This window comes from Pelobates fuscus, chromosome 2 (assembly GCF_036172605.1).
Source record: "Pelobates fuscus isolate aPelFus1 chromosome 2, aPelFus1.pri, whole genome shotgun sequence".
Taxonomy (NCBI): Eukaryota; Metazoa; Chordata; class Amphibia; order Anura; family Pelobatidae; genus Pelobates; species Pelobates fuscus.
Window position 1 is genome coordinate 150,830,834 of NC_086318.1, and position 13,539 is coordinate 150,844,372.

General features: G+C 38.1%; 1 protein-coding gene across 2 annotated transcripts in view; it reads left to right on the top strand.

Moving 5' to 3' along the window:
- The window catches only part of LOC134586902 (solute carrier family 12 member 9-like), a 242,339-nt gene that overhangs the window by 64,015 nt on the left and 164,785 nt on the right, over positions 1-13,539 (top strand). For both annotated transcript variants that reach the window (XR_010086599.1, XM_063442839.1), the window contains exons 3-6: positions 3,291-3,428; positions 5,091-5,381; positions 8,045-8,152; positions 8,721-8,832. Coding sequence is in view for 1 of the 2 variants with exons in the window: in XM_063442839.1 (XP_063298909.1) it covers positions 3,291-3,428; positions 5,091-5,381; positions 8,045-8,152; positions 8,721-8,832 (649 nt within the window). In the remaining variant the exon portion in view is untranslated. The remainder of the gene's footprint in view (positions 1-3,290; positions 3,429-5,090; positions 5,382-8,044; positions 8,153-8,720; positions 8,833-13,539) is intronic.

Sequence of the window (13,539 nt, forward strand, 5' to 3'; positions counted from 1 at the left end):
GCTCAAAGGGAAGAAAAATAAATAAATAAACAGAAGTTTGGATATTATGTCGCTAAAAAATATATATATATGGGAGACAGGAACCAAACGACTCCCACTAATTGTAGTGAGAGAAGACAAAAAATCCCCCCACAGGAGAAAGAGAAATATGATGTGTACAAAAAATTAAATAAAATAAGACAGTACAGAAGTTCAATAATTTGACGGGTCTTCCATCCGAGGCAGTGTATGTAATGAGGACGTTAATGTAATGAGATGAAATTCTTGAAAATAAATATAGACATACCAGATCATTCAATATACTAGAGTTTTTGATACTGGATACAACCAGGAGATGAATGGCGATTGTGAGACGATGCCCAGAATCCTATAGGATGTTTATTAATATAATTGAAAATTGAAAAAGAGGGGTGTCTTTGAGCGGATGAAAAGGGAGAGCGGGTAAAGGAAGAAAAAGGTGGCTATCATACTCAAATGAATGGGGCAAAGGAAAAGCCCTCATTAAGCCCCTTGGGATTTAGAGTCTTCAAATTGAAAATCCACCTGCATTCCTTCTGGCGCAGGATTTTATCGAAATCCCCCCGTCTCTGTTCCCGCTTCACCAGTTCCAGCCCGCAGAAACGTATATCTTTGGATGAGCCCCCATGTTTGTCTTTGAGATGTCTGGAGATTGGTGTCTCCATACGGTTTTTTGTGCATCTCGCATGTTCCTTCATGCGTTCCTTGAGGGGGCGGAAGGTCTTGCCAACATACATAAGTTTACAGCTGCAAGTAAGGAGATATACAACCCCCATAGAGTTGCAGTTGAAAAAATGTTTAATTTGAAAAGACTGTTTTCCTTCGCTATCCTGGACTCTCTTGGAGTCTCTTAAGATGAGTCTGCAGGCTACACATCTGCCGCATTTGTAAGTGCCAACTGGAATGGAGCTACTTAGCCAAGTGGTCTGGGGGTTCTGTTTGGTCACATAGTGGCTGGGGACCAAGATGTCACGTAGGTTTTTCCCCCTGCGAGCAGTGATAGTGACCTGCGGCGTCAGTACTGATTTCAAGTGGGTGTCTTTAAGTAAAATGGGCCAAAATTTTTGAAGAGACCCTTTTACTGCGTCCCAGCCGGTGTCGAATGTACCAATCATTCGAATGGTTTTAAAGCGGAATATGTATAATGTATTGGGACTTACTGATTAATTTACTCTAACTGTGAATCCAAACGGAGCTCCTGATCTCTCCTCCCCTGCCCCTCCCCTTTTTCCTCGGAGTGGCTGACACCTAATGGAGGAGGGGACCAGCACACCGTGGTGCAATCCAGCAACGCCCCCTACATACTGATTGGTGAAGCTTCCACCAATAGGAGGGCAGACGTGAAGGAACCCACGTGGGGCGCTTTGGGAACGCCCCCTGCACAGTAATTGGCGGCTTTTTCCGCCAATAGAAGCACAGTTTCTCCCTTTAAAACCGGCAACTGGACTGCCGACTTCTCAGCTCTTGACAAAGGCGTGTAGATACGCCGAAACGCGCGTTGAGCGTTTAAACATTGAGCCGATGCTCACACCTAGACTCTCTACCTGAAACCTGGAATAATTTAAGCGGATGCTTACTCCTTAAACTGAGTCTATAACTTTATTTTATTATTTGTTTCATTTCCTATCCGGATGGGCAAATGTTCTGTTTGTTTGTTTGAGCTTCTACTACGTGGCTCATCTACTAAGGGGTGGGAGAGACTGTGGTACATCTGTTCATATCGTTTTGGTCTGGGGATAATAGGGATATCTTGAGGCTGCCTTGAAGTAGCAGTTAGTCCTGACACTCACTGTTGTGAGCTAGACAGCTATCCTAGGGCAAGCTTGAGACGTTTTGTGGGGTTCATGGGATAGGTATGGTCACGGGCCGCAGTGTGTAGCAGCAATATTGTATCTCCTTTTGTTGGAGTACCTCCCTTGCTCCTGTGTATCCCACCTTCCACACCCCCTCCCTATATAGTCCTCTATATCCCTTACCACAAGTTTGTGCACTTCCATATAGAATAGTGCTACATTGAGTCAATATACCCTGGAGATAGGGACACTGAGTACCCACAAGGATAGAATACAATATATTTGTTGCTCTCTTGCCCTCCCCTTTGTCTAGATACCTATACTCTGGAGCTTCTGGCCCCTTATGAGTATATACCCTAGGACAATTTATTTGCCCACCGTTTAGGTTCTAGTGTGCATTGGCACCTACTTGTGGCCAATTTTTACGGCCTTTTTTAACTTTAATTGTACTAATAAAGGTTTACCCCGTTTTTTGCTTTTTCATCTTCCCCCCTTCCTTTATATGTGACTTTCACTATTTTGAGGTATATAACCCATGAAGACGGACCTGGTCTACACTCATTGTATGTGAGTGTCCCCCATATTCAGTTTTCAATATTTTTTTCTTTTTCCTACTGTATATATAAGTACAGAGAGCACTCACTGGACTTTCAATCACCTTCAATATTTATTCACAATTCAATTGTGCTACATTGACGTTTCAGTCTCCTCAGACTTTTATCAGGATAACTGTTACAGGAAACAAACCCACTTAAATACCCATGGTGTACAACAACCTGTGTTACAGATTCCCACCCATTAGACCAAAGCAAACACCGTAGATAATCGAACAAATATAGATCTTACTTCACAGTGGGGGGTCCGATGGGTGGGAATGTGAAACACAGGTTGTTGTACACTGCCCAGTGTTCCAATATTTGCTTGTTTCACCTTTTGTACTTTGAAATATAGTAAATGAATATTTTCACATGTCAGTAGTGATGTCCCAAACAGTTCATCGGGAACCGTTCGCTGGCGAACATAGGACCGCAAACACGCGCGATGGTCGGTCCGCCCCCTTTTCGTCATGGAGGTGGGAGGGTCTGGGAAGGAGGGTCTGCTGCTGATTGGCTGGAATGTGTCTGGTGACTGTGAGGTACAGGGTAAAAGTTTACTCAATGATGACGAATAGGGGGCGGACCGAACATCGCGCATGTTCGTGACCGCGAACATGCTATGTTCGCCGGCGAACGGTTCCCGGCGAACTGTTCGGGACATCACTACATGTCAGGGTAATAAATGTAGCCCACAACTGCTGTGATGACAGAACGCCCCTGAACATCATTTGCTCAACTGTGTCACTAAATTTGCAGACAGAACACTAATGTTAACAGTCCACAGAGACTAGTAGTATATTGCATGATGTGGCTTTATGTCTGCTTATAGAGTTATTTTGTTAATAAGAATATTGATGTTTTATTCCTTGACTCTATCATCCAGATATGATCAGCCGGGCTCTTGGTCCTGAATTTGGTGGCAGTATTGGCATCATGTTTTTCTTGGCTAATGTGTGTGGCAGTGCACTGTACATCTTGGGTTTAGTGGAAGCTATTGTTGACATGTTTGGGTTTTCACCAGGTAAGTGATAGTCATGTGTAGGTGCACATTTATAGCACTAATGGACAAAAACACAGCAGTGTGTACATTTCAATGCCCTGGCATGTTATATTTCAGGGCTTGTTACAATTAGAGTTATCGCCATCAATGTGAACATTAAATTTCAAGACACACAAAGTCAAAATAGGAAGTAGGATAATTCTGGGCCGCCCTCTCTAAGATGGTCCCATTGGTAAATGCTGCAAATGGAAAATAGAATGACAGAAATATTCAGTGACGCAGCAGTTGCATGTTGCCACACATCTAAATCCAAGCTTCAAATTGTGAAGGGCTCAGTGAGGAAATACCATCCTGACAGCCACTAGTGGCATGTTATATTACAAATATAAATGTTACTGTTTCTCAGAAGCTGCAATGTTTACATTTGTCAGGGAAAAGGAACAGGGTTTTTGCACCAAAACCACTTTATGAATGAGGTGGTTTGGGTGCTTAGTTTACCTTTCAAGGTCCTTACAAAGATATATTAATTTGCATACTATTTTGTACAATTTAAAATATGGTTCTCTTAGTGTATACGCATTGATTGCCATGTAAAATAGGCTTTCTTAGAAAAAGATAATAATTCCTTTCAAAAGGAAGAGCATAAAAATAAAGCCCGCAAGGATTTTAAAATGTATTTTTTTTAGAACACTTCTCCCAAACCATGTATATAAGTGATGCTTTTTTGAAGAGAGGGCAGGGTTCTCACACTTCGGGAGATAAAATTCCCTGCTATAGCTTAGTATTTATTTGTAGTTTGATCAGACATTTCCCATACTCTATTTTTTGCAAATCCTTCTCATTGAAAAATCATATTCCTGGGCCCCCGATGCTCTTTAATTTACATGAACAGGGAAGTCTCCCTGAAGTGAAATTTTAAACTTTGCTGCCTCTGCTCATCAGCGATTCCTCTGCCTTGATGAAGACGCATGAGATAAACACACTCTCTGCCTCTCTTCCCCCGAGACACAAGTACGGAGCGCTCTGATCTGCTCTCGGAAATCACGGCTCGCTGTCCCTTCTTAAAAATGTTGTTTACTCTTAATTTTCCACTCATTTCACGCCAATCTAGAGACAGACGGCTTGCAATCATGAATATGATGCTAAGATGGGTCTAGCAGTATACTACAGTTTTCAGAATTGGATTTTCAATGGTAATTCTCATATTTAACCCCTACTCTCCAAGGTTATTTTGTTCCTCTTATGTTCTAAGGTAAATTAAGCCCTCATGGTCTGCTTTTCCAACGCCCACCTGTGAGACCTTGTGTTGCTTACTGAAGATTTTTTTTTGTAATAACTAATGCTTTATGCTTAAAAAATGTGCATCTTTTAAGAGCCGTTTTGCTTTATGTATGATATATAGACTAAATATTTGCGGGAAATCTCCTAGAGGGTGTGTAATGTAATGAAGGTAAAATACTAAAATGGCCCCAGCTAACAGAAAGGTATGGGAAAGGTAGGAATCGAAAGTTGACAAAAATATACAATGTACTAGACCTTGCCTATAGAAACACAAGTTTTATTTAGCACTGTGAATAGAATGCATAGCATGAGCATTCATATGCATTGATATTTGCACAAAGGACTTTTATTGCCTTCTAAAATAGAATTTGTTTTTTACTAAGATGAAACTATTGTTTACAGATCAAGAGAGCAAACATGGGCTCCATGTCCTACCTCAGTCTTACTGGTATGAGTTCCTCTATGGTACCGTCCTACTTTTAATCTGCCTCCTTGTCTGCCTGGTCGGTGCCAGTATCTATGCCAAAGCTACATTCCTCATCTTTATTGTGGTTATGGTGGTCCTGATCACCGTGTTCGTCAGCTTTTTTGCGGTGAAAGAGAGAACTATTTTTATTAATAATGGCAACAGCAGTAACCTAACTGGGAACTTCACTGGCTTCAAGCTATCGACCCTGAAGGATAACCTTTACCGTGAGTAACATCATTTGTTCAACTGTGTCACTAAATTTGCAGACAGAACACACCACACACATTGCTACCTATGAAGGTAATGTTGTAGTTTGAACTTATCTTCAAGAATATTAGGACATTTTGGTCGGTGTTTTATTCAGAACATTGTTTTCATGCTACAATTAAATAATATATAATCTTTGTACCATCTATGTGTGTGTAAACTGAAAAGTACACACAATATAACACAAAGCTTTAATTGCCTACATTGATATTGCCTTTTCCCAGGAAAAAGCTTTGTCTTCTGTATTGTCATGTAGCCACTTTCTTTTACAGTTCAATTCAAAGTCAATTTTATTTATTGTTCCCATATTTTATTTATGCACATTATGTTTCTGTCTTATAATGTGTTGCTTCATTTCCAGCCATAACTAAAAGATAATGATTAATATAACATTAGATTTCCATGCAGAACGCGCAGGGAACACACAAAATAACAAAGAGAAGACTGTTGTAGGGTCAGTTAGAATTATTAGGATCAAAGGAAACCTGGATTTTGGATTTCGTTTAAGCTGTGAGAAAACATGCCTTAATTTAAAAAAATAAATAAAAAAAAAAAACATAAAGGATACATTCTTGTGGTTTTCTTTGTCCTCACAAGAAAATCTAAACATATGTTATGTTTATTATTATTAAATGCTGTGAACCACTGCGGAGTATATGCTACTTCTAACTTCTAAACACAGAGCTCTATTCCATTTTCCTAAAGAATCTTATATTATGATGGTCTAAAGGTCAGCGGGAAATTAATTTAAAGGAGTCCACAGAGGGTTTCTGGCAAGGTTTTGAATGCTACAGTAATCATTATTTTGTTAGAAAAGTGCCCGAGACTTGGCGTGTGAACCTTCACGATCTCGGTGTAGGATCAAAAGCTTTGAAATGAGCAAGTTGGCTGCGTTGTGCCCAAGGTGAATTTCCATTTAACTGGATTAATCACAGCTACCACTGCTTTCACAATAAAAGCAGCACAACCATTGTGAATTCTATAAATAACTGGTGATAATCTAAATTTAGATACACACTGAATACAAGGTGGTTAGGATCTTTCTCAGATGAGTTTGTAATCTATAGAATGTAAAGGTCTTAAAAGTAAGTAAAGTGCAATCAGTTGAGGTGGATCAGTCGCCATAGAATTTATAGAGATGCATGTACATAATCAGTATCTATTGTTATACATTAATGCGCCCCATGAAAGATTATGCATACGTTTGCTACTTTCCATAGACTTGCACCAAGATAGTGGAAAATGTGATGTTTGTCTACAGATATGTAGGGGAGATATGGCAAGGCATAAATGGTGCCAAATAAGGAGCAGTCGCCATGGAAACTCTCATCATTTAGCAATTTGCACCCATATTAGCACCTGTTTTGCCTTGATACGTTTCCCTTGTGGGGGACAGTGCAATCAATATAGGTGCTATTTTTGGTAAAAGTGATGTTTGAACCTGAACAATGCTGATGCTTTGCTTTGGTGATGTGTGTAAACTGTGCAGTAAGTAATAGGTAGAGGCAACCTACTCAATTAAATATAACAACAATAACATTGCTGCAGCGATCAGCCCCTGTGATTCTAATCGAAGAATGCAGATTCTGCAGAAAGTGTGACTTTGTTACAAAAACCCTGATTTCAGTAACAACATTTTTTTTTGATAAATAAAAAATACATTTTGGTCTGTAAAAGAACCAACATTTTCAAAAGTTTGCTGTTATAGTTATAGTAAAACTGATGCCAGAATGGAAATGGAAATAGATATTAGATGGAACTTGTAGTCCAAAACTAACATTCATTTTGTTTGGGACTACAGGTGCCCTTCTATCACTGTGACCACTGTGCACCCCTTATTGTTAGTAAAAGTGTAACTTTAACGAAAGATTACTCCCCTCTCTTTCAGCGCCGAGACTCCTCCGCTGCAGTTGCAGTCTCCACCTCTGAAGTTGTTAACATGCCTGCTGACATCATGTATGATCTGGTCGAATCCAGTGCTTCTCACAGGGAATCATCAGTGCATGAGATACGCATAGAAGGCCAAACACCACGTTCCTCCAGTCAAATGCTGCTATGAGCTGCATTTGATTGCACGACTGAGTTTGACTCGGTTCTGGAGGCAGAAGCAACTCTTGTGGTTGTTAGGAAGACAGCCACTAGAGGTGTATTTAACCCTGCAATGTAAACATTACTGTTTCTACAAAACGACAATGTTTTACATTGAAGGGTTTAATATGCCAGGACCATGGCACTCAGATAACTTTATTGAGATTAAGTGGTCTGTGTGATTTTAGTGGTTCTTTAAAGCAGCCGCTCTCAGTGCACAGATATTTAATGTCCTATTGAGGTAAAAATTAAGAGAACATTTTGAGTAAGGCAAGGCATGGGGAATTAAATGGCTAGTTGTTACACTTGTTTGAATAACTGAGGTTAACATGCATATAATGGTATATAATGTGATAATTTATATGGATACACGGATGCCTATTGCATCTATATACAGTCTTTAGGAGCCATCTACGCCTCTTGTTGAAGAACCCTCTGCTAAATTGTAAACATAAATCTATCCCACGCCTGTCACTGATCATGTTCTATTATTCTTCTCCTAATATATGTATTTTTTTGTTTTTCCCCGCAGCAAGTTATACCACAGATTACACCACTAAAAAGATGATGACCTTTGCCACTGTATTTGCTGTTATGTTTAACGGCTGTACAGGAATCATGGCTGGATCAAACATGTCTGGTAAGACCATTACTGTTTTTACATTGCTTTTGAAAAATATGTGTGTTGACAGTGACAATGACACAACCACAAAGACACTGTGTGACACTATATCCTACTAATCCTATTGGGAATTTATTTTGGCTAATTTATGATTAATCATTATTACGCAGCTAAATAATTTTAAAAAACATGGGAACCGACACTAATATGTCATATTAGCACATGTTTGATATAAAAGAAGTAGAAAAACTAACAATAGAAAGGCACAGCAAAAAAAAAAAGAAAACAAAAAAAAACTACTGACTGTAAGACTGTAAGATATGTTAGCGAGTAGTGGTTAGTGTATAGCATATAAAGCCTTGCAATATGTGTGTGTCCATCTAACAAGGCAAGGTGGAGCAAGAAAAACAGATATCCAGCCATAAGACAGTCTGTGGAAGATCACCAATGCCCTTTTTTACAATTCATTCTGGGTCATATTTTACCAAAATGGAGGTAAAGAAAACTCCTGTGACCATAACAAGACTGGGCCGTTGCGGGAGGCAGCATGCCCTGACTTTGTATTTTTTTTCTGTTTTTTTTGCAGGAGATTTGAAGAATCCGAGTTACTCAATCCCTCGAGGAACCATCACCGCTGTCATCTTCACTTACATTATCTACAATTTACTGGCCTTAATGACCTGCTGTACCTGTGAAAGGTAAGATAACAGAGCAGAACACATCAAACCTTCTGTAAATACATTGACACTATATTTACAGAGGAAAGTGTTACTAGTGCATTTGGCAATTTAGTATCAGAAGTCAGAACATCTAGATCTATGCGACCTACTTACAGAGTCCAAAATCAAGGCTTACCTTAGTACAGCAAGCCAAGCACACGGCCTGGATCAGATCTGTGCTCCCTTCAAATAATGTATATGCAGATGGCAAATGGCTGAGGGTTTATTTACAAAAAGACTGCATACAAATAGAAATAACATATGGGACAGAAAAATAGCAAACCAAGATAAATAGGCCACTTTTGTAATTAAAGTATAATTTATATTAAGGCTCTAAAGATTATTTTCTAGGGGCATCAGTTCATGAACTGAACAAAGCAAGTGAACTCAGTATGTTACATTTGAGGGCAATATTATTTTTCTTAAAGCATTCTGACGCACTAAAAAAAAAAGATTGGTAAAAGCCTTTTACACAAAACACATTTGTGTTCCAAATGCTTAAAGGGATACTATAGGCACCCAGACCACTTCAGCTCATTGAAGTGGTCTGGGTGCAGTGTCCCTTTTGCAATTAGTGCTGCAGTGTGCGCAAGGGAGTGGATTGGCATGGGGAGCGATGGTGCCAGGAATACAGTTTTGTATTCTTGGCACTATAGTATCCCTATAAAGAGACTCAATAAGCATTAAAACAACTTTACCTTAATTAAGCTGTTTTGACTCTATAGTATCACTGCTAAATTATCTGCAGTTAGGAGTAAAATAAAATAAAAATTTATTCAGCCCAAGCCACACATACCTTGGCCGAGACTACACACTTCTTGAAAAAGGGTCTGCATTTTTTAGTTTCCCTTGTTGCACAAAGTGTTTAATCTAGTATTTATTATCTCCTGCTAGGTAAATAGCATTTTAAATCCCACAGCAGTCTCACATATATGATTCAAGTTTAATTAACACGTAGATAAAAAGTCCTGTAATAGCTGATTGAAAACCAAACCATTTTTTCATGTTAGCTGTGTGATTGACAGCCCTAGGAGACATGGCTAGGGCTGAATAGACAGAAACACACTAAGCCACAAGTATTTAAAAGAAAAAACAAAACACCCAAAAAACAAACTGTTTTTGCTGTGAGGATGTGCATTAAACCACAACTGTGGATGAAAAAAGTTATAATAATAAATTGAGCAAGTATGACTTTGAAAAATGTATTTACCTTTGTACATTGTTTGTAGAGGTTTTTCTTTTCCCTCCGTGTTCAGTAATGTGGTAATAACACTCATACCTTCCAAATCTCGTCACATGTTTATATTACACAATAAATCACACTCCTTAAGTGTTACACATTAGCTAATTTAATTGCATGTAACCCTTTGTGGGAATTACTACTGTATATTACTAAAACAATTGCAGTAAAAAGAACGCCTGAACAATGATTGCATGTATTACATTATCACACCCTTATTCTTGTCCTATTTTATCACCATGACAACTTCATATATTTGCATCAGTCTGCATTTTTTTTTTTGCGCTTTCCAAGTATCTGCGGCTCACTCCAGCAAGCAAAAATGTATTATTAGATTGTGTCTGCTTTCTCATAAAATACTGATAACATTCAAGTTGCTCATCTAAAAAAAAAAAAAAGAAGAAAATGTCAAGGCTGAAAACTCATCTTGACAAACTTCTGGAATAAAAGGGAATCATGACAGGTCACACATGTCATGTGTCCTTAAGGGGTTAAAATGATTCTCACCTATAAAAAATAACCCACATTTGAATAGATTGTAAAACAGAGAATGTTTTATTTTTTCTTGCAAACTTGTTAAATGTGAAATTACAGCCCTGTGTGGCATCATGGGAAACTTAGTTCTGTTGGTCTGCAGTACCAAGGTTAACTGAGAATTGCCTACTCAGTTATTTACTCCCAGTGATTTTCAGCGATCATTTCTTCCAGTAGCCCTCACTGTCATGGCCATCATTTTTCCATGCAGATCTGACAACATGTAGATGAGTCATACAAACCATTTATTCATTTTGAGAGCTGCCAATTTCCATCAGAAATTCTATCTGGAGGAACCGTTCTTCCAGCCTGTAAACTGACTTGTTTGTCAGTGCGTTGCTCGTGGGCAGGCATATGGAACAGACAGAGCAATTAAAATGTCGCCATCATTTAGTCCTCAACTTGTCTTCTGATTGCATTAGATATGATAATTCCTATTAGCCATTCTTCACTCCGTGAGGACAATATCAATCAGGCAAATATTCACCCCTCACGCACTAGTGTTAGGAGGCTCTGAGCTATTCTGTGGGATTTTCAGATTTGCAGCAGGAGAGAAGGATTACCTTATCTTAAACGCAATGCTCATATGTATTTATTGCCAATACAACATACCACAAGGTTCCCCAGGCCCACTGAGTGCAGTTTATCATTAAAATTGCAGTTATGATTTTCAAACTATTTTGTGCAACTGAACCACAAATAGTTATGCATATCTTTAACCTCTTCAGTGTCGCTAAATCCCTCCAATAACAGACAATAAACAATAACAGACCAGTGGAAAAATTAGATAATTTAAAAATCAAATGTCCCATGTTCATCAGTGTACATTTATCGGATTTATGCTCTTGGAATATATGCCCGATTCATATGTAATGTGGGCCTTAGAGATATATATTTATATATAGTTCTTGGATGGACAGTAAATGTTGATCTGTTGAAATGATACATCTATGGGGAAAAAATCATTGTTGCACTACATAGAACAGAGGTGCGTTCATTTAATGATTTAATTTGATTCGATTGAAAGAATTAGCTATGTGACCATAGTATATGCATTTTAACAGAACACAGAAAAAACAGAATAAATTACCATATCTCATTTTATTCCTATAGCTATCACAGTCCTTACTAAATGGTTTGTTACACTATCAGGTATTGGGCCAGAGAACTCCTCATATCTTAACCATTACATCAGGCTGTAGTGGCTATTATGATTGGAATAACCCTTTAATTTAAGATGAAGTTGTTGCACCAGTGACAGTTTCACTTTAAATATATAAATTAAGGGAATACATAGCTATTTATCACCACAGTCCAAGTCACAGATACATGTGTATTTTTTTTGTTAACCTTGATAAAATTTCACTTCTGTTTTCCTTTTTCTATATTTCTATTCATTTTGGCATGGCCTGGATCTTAGGCATTGTAATGGTTGTGAGCAATTTATTGTTCCTTTGTTCTTCCTTTAACTCACAAACTGTACAGTAAAAGCATAGTAAAAGCCAACATTTAATGCACCTGTCATCTACAGAATGGAAACAAAAAAACTACCTGGTGAGCGAGCCCATTATGAATCATAAATAAACATTTTTTTTGTCTACTTAGTCATTTACATAAAAATTCAGCGATGAATACCTTGCTGTAAGTAATAATTTATTCCTAACAACTTTTGTTTTCAATAAATATATACTCAAAATTGCAATATGGTTCCTTCCCATTATTTCCAGGTTTGTATTATTTGTATCCTTTCTCTGCTCACTTTACGAAGACCAGTTACATACTTGCCAACATAGGACATGGTTTAAAACTTACAGATAAACTTTTACAGTGATTCAATATTCTGAAAAAGAAATATTTTTGATATTTTGTTTTATATATTGATATTACATAGTTACATAGTTACATAGCTGAAAAGAGACTTGTGTCCATCAAGTTCAGCCTTCCTCACATTTGTTTGCTGTGGGTCCAAAAGAAGGCAAAAAAAAAAAAAACAGTTTGAAGCACTTCCAATTTTGCAACAAGCTAGGAAAAAAAAGTCCTTCTTGACCCCAGAATGGCAGTCAGATTTATCCTTGGATCAATCGGTTATTACCCTACATTGAAAGATTATATCCTTGAATATTCTGTTTTTGCGAGTATGCATCTAGTAGCTGTTTGAACATCTGTATGGACTCTGATAAAACCACTTCTTCAGGCAGATAACTCCACATCCTTATTGTTCTTACAGTAAAAAAACCTTTCCTTTGCCTTAGACGAAATCTTCTTTCTTCCAGTCTAAACGCATGACCTCGTGTCCTATGTAAAGTCCGGTTTTTGAATAGATTTCCACACAATGGTTTGTATTGGCCCCGAATATATTTGTATAATGTTATCATATCCCCTCTCAGGCGACGTTTTTCTAAACTAAATAGGTTTAAATTTGTTAACCTTTCTTCATAGCTGATATGTTCCATTCCTTTTATTAATATTGTAGCCCGCCTCTGCACTTTTTCTAGTTCCATAATATCCTTCTTTAGAACAGGTGCCCAAAATTGCACAGCATATTCAATATGTGGTCTTACCAGTGATTTATAAAGAGGCAAAATTATATTCTCATCCCGAGAATGAATGCCCTTCTTACTGGTCTTAGCCACTGCTAATTGACATTGCACATTGTTGCATAGTTTGTTGTCTATAACAATTCCCAAGTCCTTTTCGTGTGTTGTTATCCCTGATTCGCTTCCATTAAGGGTATACGTTGCTTGTGTATTCTTTACGCCGAATTGCATAACTTTGCATTTTTCAACAAAAAATTTCATCTGCCATTTGAGTGACCAGTCCCCCAGTCTATCTAAATCCCTCTGCAGCAAAGCAATATCTTGCTCGCATTGTATTATTTTACAGAGTTTTGTGTCATCTGCAAACAGTGAAAC